The sequence below is a fragment of the Chlorocebus sabaeus genome, chromosome 23 (assembly GCF_047675955.1).
Source record: "Chlorocebus sabaeus isolate Y175 chromosome 23, mChlSab1.0.hap1, whole genome shotgun sequence".
Taxonomy (NCBI): domain Eukaryota; kingdom Metazoa; phylum Chordata; class Mammalia; order Primates; family Cercopithecidae; genus Chlorocebus; species Chlorocebus sabaeus.
The window spans coordinates 24,479,529-24,498,674 of NC_132926.1; the positions used below are offsets into that span (position 1 = coordinate 24,479,529).

Here is a 19,146-nt window from a genome sequence, read left to right on the forward strand (position 1 = left end):
AGGCGGGTGGATCACGAGGTCAGGAGTTCGAGACCAGCCTGGCCAATGTGGTGAAAACCCCCGTCTCTACTGAAAATACAAAAATTAGCCAGGCGTAGTGGTGCGTGCCTGTAGTCCCAGCTACTCAGGAGGCTAAGGCAGGAGAATCACTTGAACCCGAGAGGCAGAGATTGCAGTGAGCTGACAGAGTGAGACTCCAAATTTAAAAAAAAAAAAAAAAAAAAAATCAGATTGTTGAGCTTCAAACCTTCCTGGGGGCTGGGAGGAGCCAAAAACGTGCATTTTAAACAAGCATTCCAAGTAATTTTTTTTTTTTTTTTTTTTGCATCCAAAAGTTTGTGAACCACTGGTATGATGAGGGTATGTGTATCCTGGGCTACCCGAAGATATACACAAAAGTTAGATATCATATAGTCTATTTGTCTAAGAAAAATAAATGAAAAAGCAAGCCAAAGGAGTTGACATCTTTATTTCTTTCCTCAAAGAGATTTTAGCAATTACCAAACAAGAACCGTATCTCCTCTTTCTGTGGAGTGAGAACAGGAAGGGAAAAAATGGCATCAACAGATGGGTTGTCAATTAGTGAGGGATGAGGCCAGCAATCGCCCTTTCAAAAATACGTTTTCTTCTCAGATGTAAATTCTGCAGTGCAAGACGAGGCACTGGGACATGGGTTGTCGCTTACTTTTTTTTTTTTTTTTAAAGATAGTTTTGCTGTCACTCAGGCTGGAGTGCAGCGGCATGATCTCAGCTCACTGCAAAATCCACCTACCAGGTTCAAGCCATTATCCTGCTCCAGCCTTCTGAGTAGCTGGTATTACAGGCACGTGCCACTACGCCCGTCTAATTTTTCTATTTTTAGTACAGACGGGGTTTTGCCATGTTGGTGGTGGTGATCTACCCGCCTCAGCCTCCCAAAGTGCTGGGATTACAGGTGTGAGTCACCGTGCCCAGCCATGTCTTTTTTTTTTTTTTTTTGAGATGGAGTTTCGCTCTTGTTGCCCAGGCTGAAGTGCAACGGCACAATCTTGGCTTACCTCAACTTCCGCCTCCTGGGTTCAAATGATTCTCCTGCCTCAACCTCCCGAGTAACTGGAATTGCAGGCATGCGCCACCATGCCCAGCTAATTTTTTGTATTTTTAGTAGAGACGGGGTTTCTCCCCATTGGTCAGGCTGGTCTCGAACTCCCAACCTCAGGTGATCTGCCTGCTTGGGCCTCCCAAGTTGCTGGGATTACATACATGAGCCACCGCACCCGGCCTCTTGATTCTCAATAGGGCCAAATAATCCTTTCCCTCCAAAATATAAAACCAGGACAAGAGAAAAATGTGAGTTCTCTCACCTATTCCCACTACCTTCCCGCTTCAGAGGCCAAGTTTGGCTGCATGTGATGATCCTTGCAGCTCTCTGCTGCTCCTCACCCATCTCCACTGACCCAACAGAAGGTGGCGCTACTAACATTACGACTCCCCTGACACCTGCTACCTGTTGATTAGCAGGAGCATGTTTACCCCTCTGCTCTTGAAACCAATGTTATTTTTCTGATTACATAGAGGCTACGTGAGAATCTTTTTCAGGAAGTCTAATAGGAAAGTGACTTTTAAAACTGAAATATCTTGAGTACATGGGGTAAATGTTTCTTCATCCTCATTCACTCATTCTTATTTCTCTCATATATACACATACTTGTTTCTTCTTAGAAAGAGGTAAATGGCCTTGGAAACTATGCCCCTGGCTAGATGATAATCATGCTGACAACTCCATTAAATCAGTCCACAGAATGTGTACGCAAGGACACTGAAGTCACTACTCATTTGTTCAGCCAAAGTTGTCAACTTGGCAATTGGCACAAAGCCCCAAGTCTTCCCTGCAATTCCTGAATTCAGAGGCATCATGCAGGCATTAACCCATATTTATCTTGAGGCCTGCTAAAGATGAATGCAAGTAGATGGGTGGCAGAGGTGAGATTTTCAGTCAGTGGGTTTTCTGGTTAAGAACAGGTGGGCGAGAGTTTGGGCTCCTCTTCTCTCATGGGTGAAAAGAACTGACAGGTTTTTACAAGATTTATGTCACAATCTAAAAATGATTCATTCTCCAAGGCATGAAATAGTTCTTGCTTTATAAAAATAGTACTGCGATTAAAAAAAAAAAGCACTTCTGCCAAAGGAACCATGTTCCAACACTGCAAACAAGGTGTTCTGCTTAAACAGAACAAGATACACCACCCCCATCCATCCCTTCCTTCCCTGTTCCCCTCCCAACTTGAGCCGTGTAATTCACACCAGTGTTCTGGGTGGTAGGGATACAGCCACCTAAGGCAAGGAGCCCTGGGAGGTGGGAGGGCTTGCATGGTTAAGCACACCAGAACTGAAGCGCAAAGGCTCAGCTGTCTTCATCTAGAATATCTGGATGTTCCTTCCAGAAAGCATCCCCAATGATATCGCAGTGCAAGGGCACTGGCTTTGTCCTGGTCCGGGTTACTGCCATCTTTTTTCCTTCCATTTCTGTTGGCAGCTTAATTTCTTTTGTCATCACTTCATCCACCTACAAGTAAAAATAAAGTAGTGACATTGTTAACTCAGGAGTGGGTTTGGGAGAGAAAAGATGTGGGGATAGTTAACTTCTTATCTTCATATACTTCTGACTGCCAGATTTGAGATATATATAGATATAAATATGTGTATATATATGCGCATATATGTATGTGTGTATATATACATATATATATAATCTCAGTATGCTTGAAGTTCTTTATAATTAAAAATAGTTTTAAAAAGGTTATGTTACCCGAGCATGGTGGCTCACGCCTGTAATCTCAGCACTTTGGGAGGCTGAGGCATGCAGATCACTTGAGGTCAGGAGTTCAAGATGAGCCTGGCCAACATGGTGAAACCTTGCCTCTACTAAAAATACAAAAATTAGCCAGAAATCATTTGAACCCAGGAGGCGAAAGTTGTAGTGAGCTGAGATGGCACCACTGTACTCCAGCCTGAGCAACAGAGCAAGACTGTCTAAAAAAAACAAAAAAGGTTATACTATAGTGAAGTGATCTTAGGAACAAAGAAAGGATTCCATGTTCCTCATTAGCAATAACTATAGAATTAAAGGTGTTTCTTACCTTCCACCTGCATTAAGAGGTATCCAAGTCTGTACCAAAGAACAAATGTTTTGAAAAACTCAAAGAGCTGGAGTTGCCAGTGGAATGACTAGCTCTCAAGGTACTCCTTGGTACTTGAAAACATTCATTTCAGGAAAAAAAAAGAAAAAGAAAAAAACTTCACATGGAAGGAAATAAATTTAGAGAAATCATTATGCCTCACAGCTGGTACAGAGAGAAAATATTGGTAAAATTAAGGATATAGGTAAATGTACAGACTTATTACAGAATATTAAGTATGAATGTCAAAGGAATCTCATGACATTTATGAAAATAACAAACCCTCATATACATCGTCTCTTAGTGCCTCATATTATAGTTGTTGTGGGATGGAGAGACCATTTAATGGTATTATCCAGTGTGAAAGTATTTTTTAAGTATTTTATGAATGTACAAATCCTCATACCTGTACTGTATCCTTTTAAAAGGATTTTATTGGATACAAGGAAAGCTTATAACACAGAAAAATAAAGGCACTAATTCTAAAATTCTGTGATTCTACTTATGTATGGGAGATTTTGGACCACTACTGACTGACAAAATGTAATTAAAAATAAGAATCTATGGCCTCTCCTCTTGGAAAGGATCTGGTTTGCGTTAGCAACTGGAGTCACATCAGCATACAGGCAGCAAAGAGGGGACAGCTTGGAATGGGCACCGGCTCTTTTTTCCTGACTTCCATTTTTCTTTGAACATAACAGCATTACCTTCTGCCATATCAACACAGTCCCTTTCCTATACATCAGCGGCTCATTATTATAGTTGATGTTGAATTCAGAAAACAAAATCTCATTCTTGTCTGCTGCAAGAGTTCCCTGAGGAAATAAAAATAGATATTAAAAGCTCTGCATGTCTTCTTTCTCCCCTAATGCTACTATCCATTAGACCCACAACCTAAACTTCCACAATCAAGAAGTGGAAGGATTTTATCAAACATCTTATAGTTACTAGTGAATTTTCATCTTAAGGGCAATTATGATCTTATTTAGATAAAATTCTCTCCTATACCAAACACTGGCTTCACAAGTCAAGACTGAAAGGGAGTGGGGGGAAGTGATACTAACTGAGTACATATTATATATTTGGTCCAGTAAAATTTAGAAAGGTTATATAAATTGCCCAAAGTTAAAAGGTTGTCCTTATTCTTCTACAAAGAATCAAAATCTGAACTTAACTCTTCCAAACCTGGATATACCTACCAGTATGCCTTTTTTTTGAGACAAAGTCTCACTCTGTTGCCCAGACTGGAGAGCAGTGGCACAATCTCAGCTCACTGCAACCTCCACCTCCCAGGTTCAAGATTCTCGTGCCTCAGCCTCCTGAGTCACTGGATTACAGGCGTGTGCCACCACACTCGGCTAATTTTTGTAGAGAAGCAGTCTCACCATGTTGGCCAGGCTGGTCTCGAACTCCTGACATCAGGTGATCCGCCCACCTTGGCCTCCTCAAAGTGCTGGGATTACAGGTGTGAACCACCACGCCAGGCCCCAGTATTCCTATTATTGCTATATACAAATCTCTATCATTACTATTATTAAAAATGACAACCATTTACTGAGCAATCATAATGTACCAGGCATTGTATTAGTAACTGTTAGAGCTGGGCACAGTGGCATGCACCTGTAATCCCAGCTACTTGGGAAGCTGAGGTGGGAGGACTGCTGGAGTCCAGGAGTTCAAGACGAGCCTGGGGAAAATAGCAAGAACCCACATCAAAAAATAAATAAATAGATAAAATAAAATACATATAAAAGATGTTACAACACATTACCTCATTTCACAGTCATCCTACAAGTAGCACTGTTATAACAAAAACCAGTATTTATTAAGCACTTACAAGGTGCTTCATAATATCCTGTTTTACATGCATCATGCCATTTAATTCTCACCATAAACCTATGAGGTAGAAACTACTATTTTCTACATTTTACCTATAAAGAACTGAGGCAGAAAGGATAAAATTACACAGAAGCATGATGTGTGTAGTTGTCATGACATTTATGAAAGTAACAAACTCAGCACGAACTCTTCCCATACACAGAGGTCATAAACCCAAGAAACTACAGGTGCCCAGCAGGGAAAATTGCAATGAGGGAAGAGGCCTGGTGGGACTGACAAAAAGTCAGTGCTGGCCGGGTGTGGTGGTTCACGCCTATAATCCCAGCACTCTGGGAGGCCCAGGCAGGCAGATCACTTGAGGTCAGGAGTTCGAGACCAGCCTGGCCAACATGGTGAAACCTCGTCTCTACTAAAAATACAAAAATTAGCTGGCTGTGGTGGTGTGCACCTATAATCCCAGCTACTCAGGAGGCTGAGGCAGGAGAATCGTTTGAGCACAGGAGGCAGAGGTTGCAGTGAGCTGAGATCACACCACTGTACTCCAGCCTGGGCAACAGAGTGAATCTGTGTCTCAAAAAAAAAAAAGTCGGTACTAAAGACGGCAGTCACGCAGTCATACAGTCATAAACAGCTCTAGGCAAGTGTTAGCACATGCAGAGCCAGTGTCGTCAATTCCATTTCCACCAAGAACACAAAGGCTCAGGGAGAAGCAGTAATTCATCCAGGATTACAGATCAAGCAGGCAGCAGAACTGCTCCTATTATGATTTTTACATCCTTTCAAAACAAAGCTGTAAAGGGATCTTAAAAAAAAAGAAAAAACGTAAAGTTAACATAAAAAAAGTTATGGGAGAGCCTACAGCGAACTGTCTCCAGTTAAGTATTAATGTAGTAAGATCTTTATACCTGTAATCTCCCTTGGGCTTGTACTGGTGTTAGTCCAGATTGTTGTATAAGTGCCCAGAAAACTGTATTATAAAGATTATTGATGTGACCTGTGAGGAGAACAAAATAGTAACTTTTATATACATAAAATCTTTATTCAATATTCATTCTTCAAGGAATACTAGAGCCCTGACCCTCTCCTCTTTCAAAGTAAAGAGATCTGAGACATTTACTGACTTGCCCGAAGTCCTACACAGGGAACATGGAGGGAAGGAGCAGGAGGAAAAAAACTTCCTCCCTAGCAACAGTTTTATTTGGTCATTTTAGTTATACATTATACAAATCTGTTAACTTGTGTGTTAATCCTAGGAATACTTTAGAAGTTACTTGATTTATATTATTCCAATCTCTTTTCCAGTTCTTCTGGAAAAATCAAACTACAACAAGCAAGTGAAAGTCTCACAAACATCATCACAGTCACATAAGGCAAGGGTCACAATTCAAATACCCACTGAGACTGGTATGAACATAAATGTGTAAAGCAGTGGGTGACCCCAGAGGAACAACAGGGAATGGCAGAGACTATGGCACACTAGCATTTGTGTGTGTGTGTGCGTGTGCATGTGTGTGTAAAGGTAGCTGCCACTGCACAGGCTCTGTCCAGTACTAAGAATGCAGATCCAGTATTGCCACATCTGATCTTTTTAAAAAATAGAGGTAAGGCGGCCGGGTGTGGTGGCTCGTGCCTATAATCCCAGCACTTTGGGAGGCCAAGGTGGGCGGATCACCTGAGGTCAGGAGTTCAAGACCAACCTGACCAACATGGAGAAACCCCATTTCTACTAAAAAATACAAAATTAGCAGGGCATGGTCGCACATGCCTGTAATCCCAGCTACTCAGGAGGCTGAGACAGAAGAATCTCATGAACCCAGGAGGTGGAGGATGCAGTGAGCCGAGATCGCACCACTGCACTCCAGCCTGGGCAACAAGAGCGAAACTCTGTCTTTAAAAAAAAAAAAAAAAAAAGAGAGATAAGGAGTTTTTACATAAAATTTAATTTTTCAAACACTTTTAACTAATTGAAAACATACATACTGCATTCTATACAAAGTATATGTCAAAACAAAGTATATGTGAGCCAATCCTGTATCAGATCAACACCTGTAAGGCATGGAATTGGTGGTTTAACTACACGTGTTTATTTGGTGCCACTCACAATCTGCTTGTCGCCAGCTGAGGTAGTCCTTTAAAGTCTGGTTGCTGGGATACACCACGACTCTTCCATCAAAGCCTGGGGGATACAGAAGGGGCTGGTCCTCAAAGTAATCCCGCCAATAAAACACATAGCTGGAGGCGAACTGGGAGGCCACATGAGTCATGAACTTACTTGAAAATGTAACGCACATTGGGTGGAGCAAGAAAAAGAAAGATACATGGAATTAATTCAACACCCTGATAAGACCTGTGGGTACCACAGAGAGATAACACAAACTGCCCAGAAAGCCAGGAGATAAAATGCATTTGGCTAAGAAACACCATTTTAATACCTTGGTTCTGTATTTTTTTTTTTTTTCTTTTTTTGGGACAGAGTCTTGCTCTGTTGCCTGGGCTGGAGTGCAATGGTGCCATCTTGGCTCACTGCAACCTCCGCCTCCTGGGTTCAAGTGATTCTACTGCCTCAGACTCCCAAGTAGCTGGGATTACAGGCGCAGGCCTCTACGCCCAGCTAATTTTTGTATTTTTAGTAGGGATGGAGTTTCACCATGTTGGCCAAGCTGGTCTCAAACTTCTGACCTCAAGTCATCTGCCCGCCTCGGCCTCCCAAAGTGCTGGGATTACAGATGTGAGTCATCACACCCGCCAGTTACATATTTTAAATGCAGCCTGCCTCTCCTTCCAGTTCTATTAAGTAATCTACCAATACTAAATTTTTCCCTACAGGATGTGATATGAATTTATAATTCAAGGGGTATCTTTTTATTTTATTTTATTTTATTTTTTAAAAGATGGAATCTCTCCGTCCCCCAGGCTGGGGTGCATTGGCACAATCATAGCACACTGCTGCCTCAAATTCCTTGGCTCAACGGATCCTTCTGCCTCAACCTCTTGAGTAGCTGGGAATATAAGCACATGCCACTGAGCCTAGCTAATTTTTAAATTTTTTGTAGAGATGAGGTCTCACCATCTTGCCCAGGCTGGTTTCAACCTTCTGGGCTCAAGTAATCCTCTCCCTCGCCCTCTCAAAGTGTTCAGATTACAGGCGTGAGCTACCATGCTTGACCTGTTTGTGTTTACAGTCATGGAAGGACGGAAACCATTGTTGTAAAAAAAATGCCAATTCAGGCTGGGCATGGTGGCTCACGTCTGTAATCTCAGCACTTCGAGAGGCCAAGGCAGGAGAATTGCTTGAGGCCAGGAGTTTGAGACCAGCCTGGGCAACACAGAGAGACCCCACCTCTATTAAAAAAAGAAAGAAAAAACCAATTCATTGTATGATTTATTTCCCATACAGCATTTCAAAATACTGCCAAATCAAATATCAGATTTGTCTATTTTATAATGAGATCCCCCTTAAGGAACAGTGTAATGCAATGTATGTAGAGACTATCACTGGCCAAAGCCAACCTATGAATTGTGAATATTACATTCTTATGCTCTCTGCTTCTAATCTTAATGTTCAATGCCAGGTCAGTCTAGAAACTAGTCTTATGGGGCATGAGGGGGAAGAATCAGATAAAGAGGTACACAGAATGCTTGGCTATCAGATGGAAGTACAACAATCTAAACAGGAAATATACATGCACTCTGCAGTTACAAATACTGCAGACATCATCTGTAGCCTGTAAGTCTGCGATTAAGATAAACAAAACCAAATGCTGGTAGGAAATATTCTGAAGAAAGGAGGAAGGTCCTGGAATTACCTGGCTCTTCTTTTAAACCAATTGGTTTTCCGCTTGAACACAAAGCTGTACTCATCACTCTGTCCATATGCAATCACAATATCCTCTAGTTCTTCCATCACAGTCTGGGCACATTTGGTCATCAGGTGGAGAGCACGGCTGTCATTAGGTTTTGCAAAGTTGTGCTTCTCAGCAAACCTTCGTAGGGGGAAGAGAAAAGGGAAGAAAGCATGGATGGAAGCCTGTCATTAACAACAAGCTCTGTTGCTAGATAACAGAGGCTGTTTGGAGGAAGATAATGTAACAGCACTGTGAACCCAAATGCTCAACCAGCCACAACCTGATCCATTTCCTTAAGAACTTAGTTTTTTTCCTGCCCTGAAATTGAGAAAAACAGACATAAATGCTAAGCCTCAACTCTCCTTTCTGTGAAATGGGAATAAAAGAATATTTACCTCATTGGGTTGTCCTGAAGATTAGGGGGAAGATAAAAGCAATCATACCTAGCTCCTAGTAAGTGCTCAATAAATGTTAGTTATAATGATCATTAATAATGCAGCCCTTTTAAAAAATTAAATTACCACCTTTCTGTTATATTTCTTTCTCCCCCTCTCTCTTTTCCTTAGACAGGGTCTTGCTCTGTCACCCAAGCTGGAGTGCAATGGTGCCATCACCGCTCACTGCAGCCTTGACCTCCCAGGCTCAAGCGATCCTCCCACCTCAGCCTCCCGAGTAGCTGGGACTATAGGTGTGCACCACTGCGCCCGGCAAATTAAATTTTTTTTATTTTTCTTTCTTTCTCTCTTGCTTTTCTTTCTTTCTCTCGCTCTCTGTTTTTGTAGTGGTGGAGTTTCAGAAACAACAACAACAAAAACCTGGTCTCCAACTCCTGGCCTTTAGTGATCCTCCTGCCTTCCGCGCCCAGCCTTCTCTGTTTTTCAGACTTTCTGTTGAAAATAGTCCATGTGGCCTGTTACTGATAATGAAGCACAGACATAAGTATTGCCCACAAGCAAGGCTTACACAGACTTCTGAACAGTCAGCATTCAAAGATATCAAACAGAAGGCTAGGCGATTCGCTTAAGAGCTTAAATACTGTGCATGAGAGTGACTTTTAACAACATGTCCTTGCTAACAGGTCTCTGTTCACTTAACACGGGCACTCCAAGCCAGATCCTCATCAGGGGAGCACGTCGCCCATTCAATTACGCTAACAGCCAGCGTTCAAGCACTATCCTAGCCAACACGCAGGGCGGGGCGATGCTCCATGCTGCGCACTCATTGGCTACCACGTTACCCCGGTAACCGTGACTGGGGCGGCCGGGAGGGTTTGGAAGGGTAGAAGCCGGATTTCCCAGAAGCGCTGGCGCACCGCGACGCCCCGGGCCGAGCTCGCTCACCGGTGGAAATTTCTGCCGTCCAGCCGCACTACCACCCAGCAGTGGGCCAGGCAGGTGTCGTCAGCCTCGAAGTCCCTCACGTACTCGAACTTGCTTTTTGCCATGGTCGCCCCCAATCTCAGGCACCGTCTCAGAGTGATGGAAGCGGTGGCCAAGTAATCGTGAACCTTAACTTTACAGGCTGCCCACATTCTCCACGCGGAAGGGAAAGAGCCAGATAGCCCCGCCCCGGAAGTGTTCTCTTCGCGGCCGCTCTAGCCATACGGCGGTCATAGTCTCTCTCGCCTCTCCCTGTAGTTCTTAACCTCCCGGGGGAAGAGGGTGGAGGTTTAGGTTCCTCCGGTAGCGCTTCCCACGCCTGCTTCTTCCTCCTCCCGTCCTGCGGCAAATCACTCTCACGAGGTTTTTAAAAATTATTTTTTATCTGCTGGTCTTGACTCACTAGCGAAAGCAATCAGTGTCCCCGTTAGTGCCCAGATCAAAATCATACCCCTACCTAAGAAAAAAAAAAAGTTCTTTTTCTGACGTTTGAGGGTGTAGCTGTGATATATCCCCTTTTCTTAGTGGCATTTATTAATTCGTTGTAGAAAATCTGGAATACACGAAAAGTACAGCTAAGAAAATTAATACTTTGTTTCTCCATCTTCCCTCTCAAAGCATTGTGGATGATTCCTTTCAGTCTTTTTTGTTTTTGTATATGTAGGTTTACACACGAAATACACAAGATTGGAATTATTCGTCTATACAATGTTTATATGTTTTCCACTCAGCTTGAGCATTTGCCAATACCAATTATTCCAAAGTGTGATTTTTAAAAGAAAAATGAACTCAATATTCCAACATACGGGTATACTACATTTATTCAACTTTTTCACCATTAAATAATCACAGAACCAGTGTTTGATATCTTGTTGCTGGTGGATAATAGTAACAATAACATCCTAATATTTGTGTCATATTTTGGGATTTACAAGGCATTTTCAAATTCATTACCTACTTGCTTTTTTTTTTTTTTTTTCATCCTCAGGAAAGATATTCAGGCCAGGCACGGTGGCTCACGCCTGTAATCCCAGCACTTTGGGAGGCAGAGGCAGGAGGATTGCTTGAGCTCAGGAGATTCATACCAACCTTGGCAAAGTAGCAAGACCCCTGTTCCTACAAAAAAGAAAAAAATGATCCAGGCGTGGTAGCCCATGCCTGTAGTCCTAGCTAGGGGACGATGACGTGGGAAGATACTTGAGGCCCGGACTTCGAGACTGCAGTGACCCATGATTAGCCACAGCACTCCAGCCTGGGCGACAGAGCAAGAATCTGACTCTAAAGAAAAATAAAAATATTCAGACAATATAAATCCTTTTATATGTAATGAAAAGTCTTTCACTGATTCTTAACAACATACTTTAGGCAGTAACTGTTACCAGTTTTTTGTGTATCCATGCAGGGATCTATATCAGTATGTGTGTATATCCTCTTAATAGTACCACAAATGGCAGTCATCATCTCCTTTGATGCTCACAGTAACATCAGAGGGATGCAAAAGAGGAACTGGGATTTCACCTTTACAAATGGGAAATCTGAGACTCAAAGAGAAAAAAGTAATTTACATAAGGTCACATATGTGGCAGGACCAAGACATAAATTATGACATCCTGCATCTTTTCTTTGTTTCTGTTGCTGTGAAGTCAGTTTTCTGTAGGTGATCATTCCTCGCCTTTTACTTCCACAAACTCCTCTCTCCAAGTTGACCAGGAGACAACCAAGTCTTACCTCCTCTAGGAGCCCTACTTTCATTAGGTGAATTTTTCAAAATTACTTATCAACATGAATTCATGATTTTTAAAATTTTTATTTGTATGTTTTCGAGACAGAGTCTCACTCTGTCACCCAGGCTGGACTACAGTGGCATGATCTCAGCTCACTGCAGCCTAGACCTCTTGGGTTCAGGTGAACCTCCCATCTCCCTTCCTAGTAGCTGGGACTAGAGGTGCGTGCCACCACGCCCACCTAATTTTTGTATATTTTTTTTTTTTGTAGAAATGGGGTTTCCCCATCCCCACCCCACAGTGGGAGATGAGACTCGCATCAGGGATGGACTGATTATAAAACAAGCCAATTGGCTTTGGGTTGCTTTGCAGTGAAATGCGTAGTAGAAGTGCTACACCGTCTTCTCCCATAGCATCTATATGTTTGTTACATAAATTAAGCATTAAAATAAAAGCATAGCAAGGAGGTCTTAAGATGCTAATCTGCCCTTTAGTAAAAGGGTTATAAAAGGTTTGTAAAGTTTTCATCTCATGGTCAAGTTGGTTAGGATTAAATGGAATAATCTATAAGGTTTCATGTAAATGAATTGGGGTTAACATTAATAAACTAATGCAAGGGTAAAATTTTGCTTTGAACAAAATTTTCATGTCATAGTATAGGCTAATGAAAGGTTTTTGCCTTTTGAGTCATCATTTTGGCAAAATAATTTATGGCAATCTGGAAATTGTCCTTCCTGATGCCTGGCTTTTTGGCTGGTTCAGAGGACTCCAAAACATTTAGAAAAGAAGTAAATAGGATCATTTGACATGTTTAGTCACATGAGATTACCAAAATGATGTCCAATCTTCTTTAAGTTATATTTTGATGAATAATACTAATATATGTTACAAAATTGTGTGGGATTTCTAAAATTCTAATGTCTAAGTATATGCTATCAATTATAATTAAAGGTAAAGTTATTATAAACCATGAAGATAAATAAACTGTCAGTCATATTTTTAACCATAAAAATGGTTAAATTTGTCATTCACAGACAATTTGTCTTTCACAAATGGAAATTTGTCATTCACAGACAATTGTTGTCTTGCTTTGTTCCTTCTCACAAGATGGTTTATAATCAAGCTATATAAAGGATTTTAACAGGTGTTCACAAATGCACTCTTTTAATAGCTTCAAAAATTGTAACATTGAAATAAAGAATGTAGGGACTCATAAAGAACTGACATGTTGACAAATATCAAGCAAAATCAAAGTTAGCTAAGTGGACTACACTCAGAAAGTTAAAGCAATCTTTTTAACTTTTGCTTGGAATATTGCTGATCTTTGTTTTGACTTTTAGAGTCAAAGAAATTTATTTTAAACTATTTATGGCCTTTAATAATTGAGTAAGTTATACTCATGTGAAGAAAATTTGGAGCATGTTTATTTTTCTCTGCCTGGTTCCTCTAGAATTTGAAAACTATCTGTGAGTACTCTTAACTTATGGCAATATAGTTGTTTACCTCAGTGCAATAAGAATCTATTTTTCTTTGTCAACAGGACAAAATTGGAAAAACTTGTTATTTAACCAGGAATTTGACTGAAAGGGTGTGTTTCCCTTTAAGGAATCAAGCTTGACATGCAAAGCCAATAAAAACCCCTTGGGGAAAACTGGCCTCATACCTTGCCTACACAGTCCCCACACAGGGTTCCTAACCTGTGGTTAGTAAAGAATGTCACTTTCTAACCAGTCTGGAAGCTCTGAGTTTATCTTGGGACCTCAAGAGGAGAGGATCACCCAACTCACAGGTATTAGGGGATAAAAACCCATGGCTGGGCTCGACTTTAAAAGTCTTATCTGAAGGCCGGGCACAGTGGCTCACGCTTGTAATTCCAGCACTTTGGGAAGCTGAGGCAGGTAGATCACCTGAGGTCAGCAGTTCAAGACCAGCCTGGCGAATATGGTGAAACCCCGTCTCTAGTAAAAATACAAAAAGTAGCCAGGCATGGTGGCAGGCGACTGTAGTCCCAGCTACATGGGAGGCTGAGGCAGAAGAATCGCTTGAACCCAGGAGGAGGAGGTTATAGTGAGCTGAGACTGCGCCACTGCACTCCAGCCTGGGTGACAGAACGAGACTTCATCTCAAAAAAAAAAAAAAAGATCTTACCTAAAATTCCTTGGGAAACAGTTTCATCAAAGCCAATCTAAAAGGCCTGTGTCAAAATAACCTGCTGCACTTTATGCAAATAATCAGGCCAAGTATATGACTAAAGTTTATTCATAGTTAGTTTTTACCAAAAATGAGGACTAGAGGGAAAAATTTTGCTCCAAAGCTTATCATACATTTGTCATTAAATCCTAATCTCATTATTGTTATTAAGCTTTTTGCCTACGTTTTAGACTAACCCTGCTTATTCTTGTGAATCAAGTGGTAATCTTCTGCAGCTTGGGGAAAAAAGGGGGGGATGGGTAACATAAAAATGTGAATCAATATGCTAGTTCTGGGCAATTATCTTGCAAATTCTGCCAGGTAATGAAAGTGAGTGATGTGCCCATAACATGGAGGTTTCTTTGTTGGGAAAATAAAATCAAGGAACTTCATAGACCTCCAAAGGGGAATTCTATATCTTGGCAAGTAAAATTTTAGATGGAAATTACCTGCCACACCACACTTGTGGGAATTGCTGTCCTCTCTCTACTATTTGCAATAGGGTTATACATGGTAGCACCTTCCTTTTTTTTTTTTTTTTTTTAATTTTAACTGATCATTCTGATAGTTTTTTTAAAAATTATTACACTTTAAGTTCTAGGGTACATGTGCACAATGTGCAGGTTTGTTACATAGGTATACATGTGCCACGTTGGTTTGCTGCATCCATCAACTCATCATTTACATTAGGTATTTCTCCTAATGCTATCCCTTCCCCAGGTCCCCACCCACCAACAGGCCCCAGTGTGTGATGTTCCCCTCCCTGTGTCCAAGTGTTCTCATTGTTTAGTTCCACCTATGAGTAAGAACATATGGTGTTTGGTTTTCTGTCCTTGTGTTAGTTTGCTGAGAATGATGGTTTCCAGCTTCATCCATGTCCCTGCAAAGGACATGAACTCATCTTTTTTATGGCTGCATAGTATTCTATGGTGTAAATGTGCCACATTTTCTTAATCCAGTCTATCACTGATGGACATTTGGGTTGGTTTCAAGTATTTGCTATTGTGAATAGTGCCACAATAAACATACGTGTGCATGTGTCTTTATAGTAGCATGATTTATAATCCTTTGGGTGGATATCCAGTAATGGGATCTCTGGGTCAAATGGTATTTCTAGTTCTAGATCCTTGAGGAATCGCCACACTGTCTTCCACAATGGTTGGACTAATTTACACTCCCACCAACTGTGTAAAAGCATTCCTGTTTTTCCACATTCTCTCCAGCATCTGTTGTTTCCTGACTTTTTAATGATTGCCATTCTAACTGGCGTGAGATGTATCTGATTGTGGTTTTGATTTACGTTTCTCTGATGACCAGTGATGATGAGCATTTTTTCATGTGTCTGTTGGCTGCATGAATGTCTTCTTTTGAGAAGTGTCTGTTCATATCCTTTGCCTACTTTTTGATGAGGTTGTTTGTTTAAGTTCTTTGTAGATTCTGGATATTAGCCCTTTGTCAGATGGGGAGATTGCAAAATTTTTCTCGTATTCTGTAGATTGTCTGTTCACTCTGATGGCAGTTGCTTTTGCCGTGCAAAAGCTCTTTAGTTTAATTAGATCCCATTTGTCAATTTTGGCTTTCGTTGCCATTGCTTTTGGTGTTTCAGTCATGAAATCCTTGCCCATGACTATGCCCTGAATGGTATTGCCTAGGTTTTCTTCTAGGGTTTTTATGGTTTTACATTTAACATTTAAGTCTTTAATCCACCTTGAATTAATTTTTCAGCTTTCTACATATGGCTAACCAGTTTTCCCAGCACAATTCATTAAATAGGGAATCCTTTCCACATTTCTTGTTTCTGGTCAGGTTTGTCAAAGATCAGATGGTTGTAGATGTGTGGTGTTATTTGTGAGGCCTCTGTTCTGTTCCATTGGTCTATGTATCTGTTTTGATACCAGTACCATGCTGTTTTGGTTACTGTAGCTTTGTAGTGTAGTTTGAAGTCAGGTAGCATGATGCCTCCAGCTTTATTCTTTTTGCTTAGGATTGTCTTGGCTATGCAGGCTCTTTTTTGGTTCCATATGAACTTTAAAGTAGTTTTTTCCAATTCTGTGAAGAAAGTCATTGGTAGCTTGATGGGGATGGCATTGAATCTATAAATTACCTTGGGCAGTATGGCCATTTTCACAATATTGATTCTTGCTATCCAGGAGTATGGAATGTTCTTCCATTTGTTTGTGTCCTCTTTTATTTCGCTGAGCAGTGATTTGTAGTTCTCCTTGAAGAGGTCCTTCACATCCCTTGTAAGCTAGATTCCTAGGTATCTTATTCTCTTTGTAGCAATTGTGAATGAGAGTTCACTCATGAGTTGGCTCTCTGTTTGTTATTGGTGTATAGAAATGCTTGTGATTTTTACACATTGATTTTGTATCCTGAGACTTTGCTGAAGTTGCTTCCCAGCTTAAGGAGATTTTGGGCTGAGACAATGGGGTTTTCTAAATATACAGTCATGTCATCTGAAAACAGGGACAATTTGACTTCCTCTTTTCCTAATTGAATACCTTTATTTCTTTCTCTTGTCTGATTGCCCTGGCCCAAACTTCCAACACTATGTTGAATAGGAGTGGTGAGAGAGGTTATCCTTGTCTTGTACCAGTTTTCAAAGGGAATGCTTCCAGTTTTTGCCCACTCAGTATGATATTGGCTGTGGGTTTGTCATAAATAACTCTTATTATTTTGAGATATGTTCCATTAATACCTAATTTATTGAGAGCTTTTTAGCATGAAGGGCTGTTGAATTTTATTGAAGGCCTTTTCTGCGTCTATTGAGATATTCATGTGGTTTTTGTCATTGGTTCTGTTTATGTGATGGATTATGTTTATTGATCTGCATATGTTGAACAAGCCTTGCATCCCAGGAATGAAGCCAACTTGATCGTGGTGGATAAGCTTTTTGATGTGCTGCTGGATTTGGTTTGCCAGTATTTTATTGAGGATTTTTGCATTGATGTTCATCAGGTATATTAGCCTAAAATTCTCTTTTTTTGTTGTGTCTCTGCCAGGCTGTGATATCAGGATGATGATGGCCTCACAAAATGAGTTAGGGAGGATTCCCTCTTTTTCTGTTGATCAGAATAGTTTCAGAAGGAATGGTAGCAGCTCCTCTTTGTACCTCTGGTAGAATTCAGCTCTGAATCCGTCTGGTCCTGGACTTTTTTTGGTTGGTAGGCTATTAATTATTGCCTCCATTTCAGAGCCTGTTATTGGTCTATTCAGAGATTCAACTTCTTCCTGGTTTAGTCTTGGGAGGGTGTATGTGTCCAGGAATTTATCCATTTCTTCTAGGTTTTCTAGTTTATTTGAGTAGAGGTGTTTATAGTATTCTCTGATGATAGCTTGTATTTCTGTGGGATCAGTGGTGATATCCCGTTTATCATTTTTTATTGCATCTATTTGATTCTTCTCTCTTTTTTTCTTTATTAGTCTTGCTAGTGGTCTATCAATTTTGTGAATCTTTTAAAAAAAACCAGCTCCTGGATTCATTGATTTTTTGACGGGTTTTTTGTGTTTCTATCTCCTTCAGTTCTGCTCTGATCTTAGTTATTTCTTGCCTTCTGCTAGCTTTTGAATTTGTTTGCTCTTGCTTCTCTCGTTCTTTTAATTATGATTTTAGGGTGTTGATTTTTTATCTTCCCTGCTTTCTCTTATGGGCATTTTGTGCTATAAGTTTCCCTCTACACACTGCTTTGTGTCCCAGAGATTCTGGTACGTTTTGTCTGTATTCTCACTGGCCTCAAAGAACATCTTTATTTCTGCCTTCATTTCGTTATTTACCCAGTAGTCATTCAGGAGCAAGTTGTTCAGTTTCCATGTAGTTGAGTGGTTTTGAGTGAGTTTCTTAATCCTGAGTTCTAATGTGATTGTACTGTGGTCTGAGAGACAGTTTGTTGTGATTTCTGTTCTTTTACATTGGCTGAGGAGTGCTTTACTTCCAATTGTGTGGTCAATTTTAGAATAAATGTAATGTGGTGCTGAGAACAATGTATATTCTGTTGATTTGGGGTGGAGAGTTCTACAGATGTCTATTAGGTCAGCTTGGTGCAGAGTTGAGTTCAAGTCCTGGATATCCTTGTTAACCTTCTGTCTCGTTGATCTGTTTAATATTGGCAGTGGGGTGTTAAAATCTCCCATTATTATTGTATGGGAGTCTAAGTCTCTTTGTAGGTCTCTAAGGACTTGCTTTATGAATCTGGGTGCTCCTGTATTGGGTGCATATATATTTAGGATAGTTAGCTTTTCTTGTTGAATTGATCCCTTTACCATTATGTAATGGCCTTCTTTGTCTCTTTTGATCTTTGTTGGCTTAAAGTCTGTTTTATCAGAGGCTAGGTTTGCAACCCCTGCTGTTTTTTTCACTTTCCATTTGCTTGGTAGATCATCCTCCATCTCTTTATTTTGAGCCTTTTTGTGTCTCTGCACATGAGATGGGTCTCTTGAATACAGCACACTGATGGGTCTTGACTCTTCATTCAGTTTGCCAGTTTGTGTCTTTTAACTGGGGCATTTAGCACATTTACATTTAAGGTTAATATTGTTATGTGTGGGCCGGGCATGTTGGCTCATGCCTGTAATCCCAGCACTTTGGGAGGCTAAGACGGGTGGATCACAAGGTCAGGAGATCGAGAGCATCATGGCTAAAATGGTGAAACCCTGTCTCTACCAAAAACACAAAAAAATTAGCCAGGTGTGGTGGTGGGTGCCTGTATTCCCAGCTACTCAGAAGGCTGAGGCAGGAGTATGGTGTGCACCCAGGAGGCAGAGCTTTCATGAGCCGAGATTGTGCTACTGCACTCCAGCCTGGGTGACAGAGCGAGACTCCTTCTAAAAAATATATATATATAATATATATATATGTGTGTGTGTGTGTGTATGTGTATATGTGTGTGTGTGTGTGTGTATATATATATATAGAGTTATGTGTGAATTTGATCCTGTCATTATGATGTTAGCTGGTTATTTTGCCCATTAATTGATGCAGTTTGTTCATAGCATCGAGGGTCTTTACAATTTG

At 40.8% G+C, this 19,146-nt stretch overlaps 1 protein-coding gene across 3 annotated transcripts; it reads right to left on the minus strand.

The window, feature by feature from the left end:
* Nucleotides 1-453: 453 nt before the first annotated feature.
* Nucleotides 454-10,407, minus strand: THG1L (tRNA-histidine guanylyltransferase 1 like). 3 transcript variants are annotated; one of them, XM_008015152.3, is made up of 6 exons: nt 10,183-10,407; nt 8,804-8,980; nt 7,099-7,268; nt 5,903-5,991; nt 3,866-3,973; nt 454-2,545 (listed from the first exon to the last, which is right to left on the minus strand). In XM_008015152.3, exons 1-6 carry the CDS (start codon nt 10,371-10,373, stop codon nt 2,384-2,386), a joined length of 897 nt encoding a protein of 298 aa, XP_008013343.1. In that variant the 5' UTR covers nt 10,374-10,407; the 3' UTR covers nt 454-2,383. The 3 variants fall into 3 exon arrangements, with proteins under 3 accessions (XP_008013343.1, XP_037861418.1, XP_037861426.1); XM_038005490.2 differs by lacking the exon at nt 10,183-10,407 and adding an exon at nt 9,658-9,742; XM_038005498.2 differs by having other exon boundaries at nt 2,100-2,545; nt 7,099-7,173; nt 10,183-10,309.
* Between the last annotated feature and the right edge of the window lie 8,739 nt (nt 10,408-19,146).

Coding starts and splice junctions, on each gene's coding strand:
- THG1L (XM_008015152.3), bottom strand. CDS start 10,373: ATGTGGGCAGCCTGTAAAGTTAAGGTTCACGATTACTTGGCCACCGCT. Junction 7,269..8,803: donor TGGTTTAAAAGAAGAGCCAG/GTAATTCCAGGA, acceptor TACATTTTCAAG/TAAGTTCATGACTCATGTGG. Junction 5,992..7,098: donor CAGCTGGCGACAAGCAGATT/GTGAGTGGCACC, acceptor TTCTCCTCACAG/GTCACATCAATAATCTTTAT.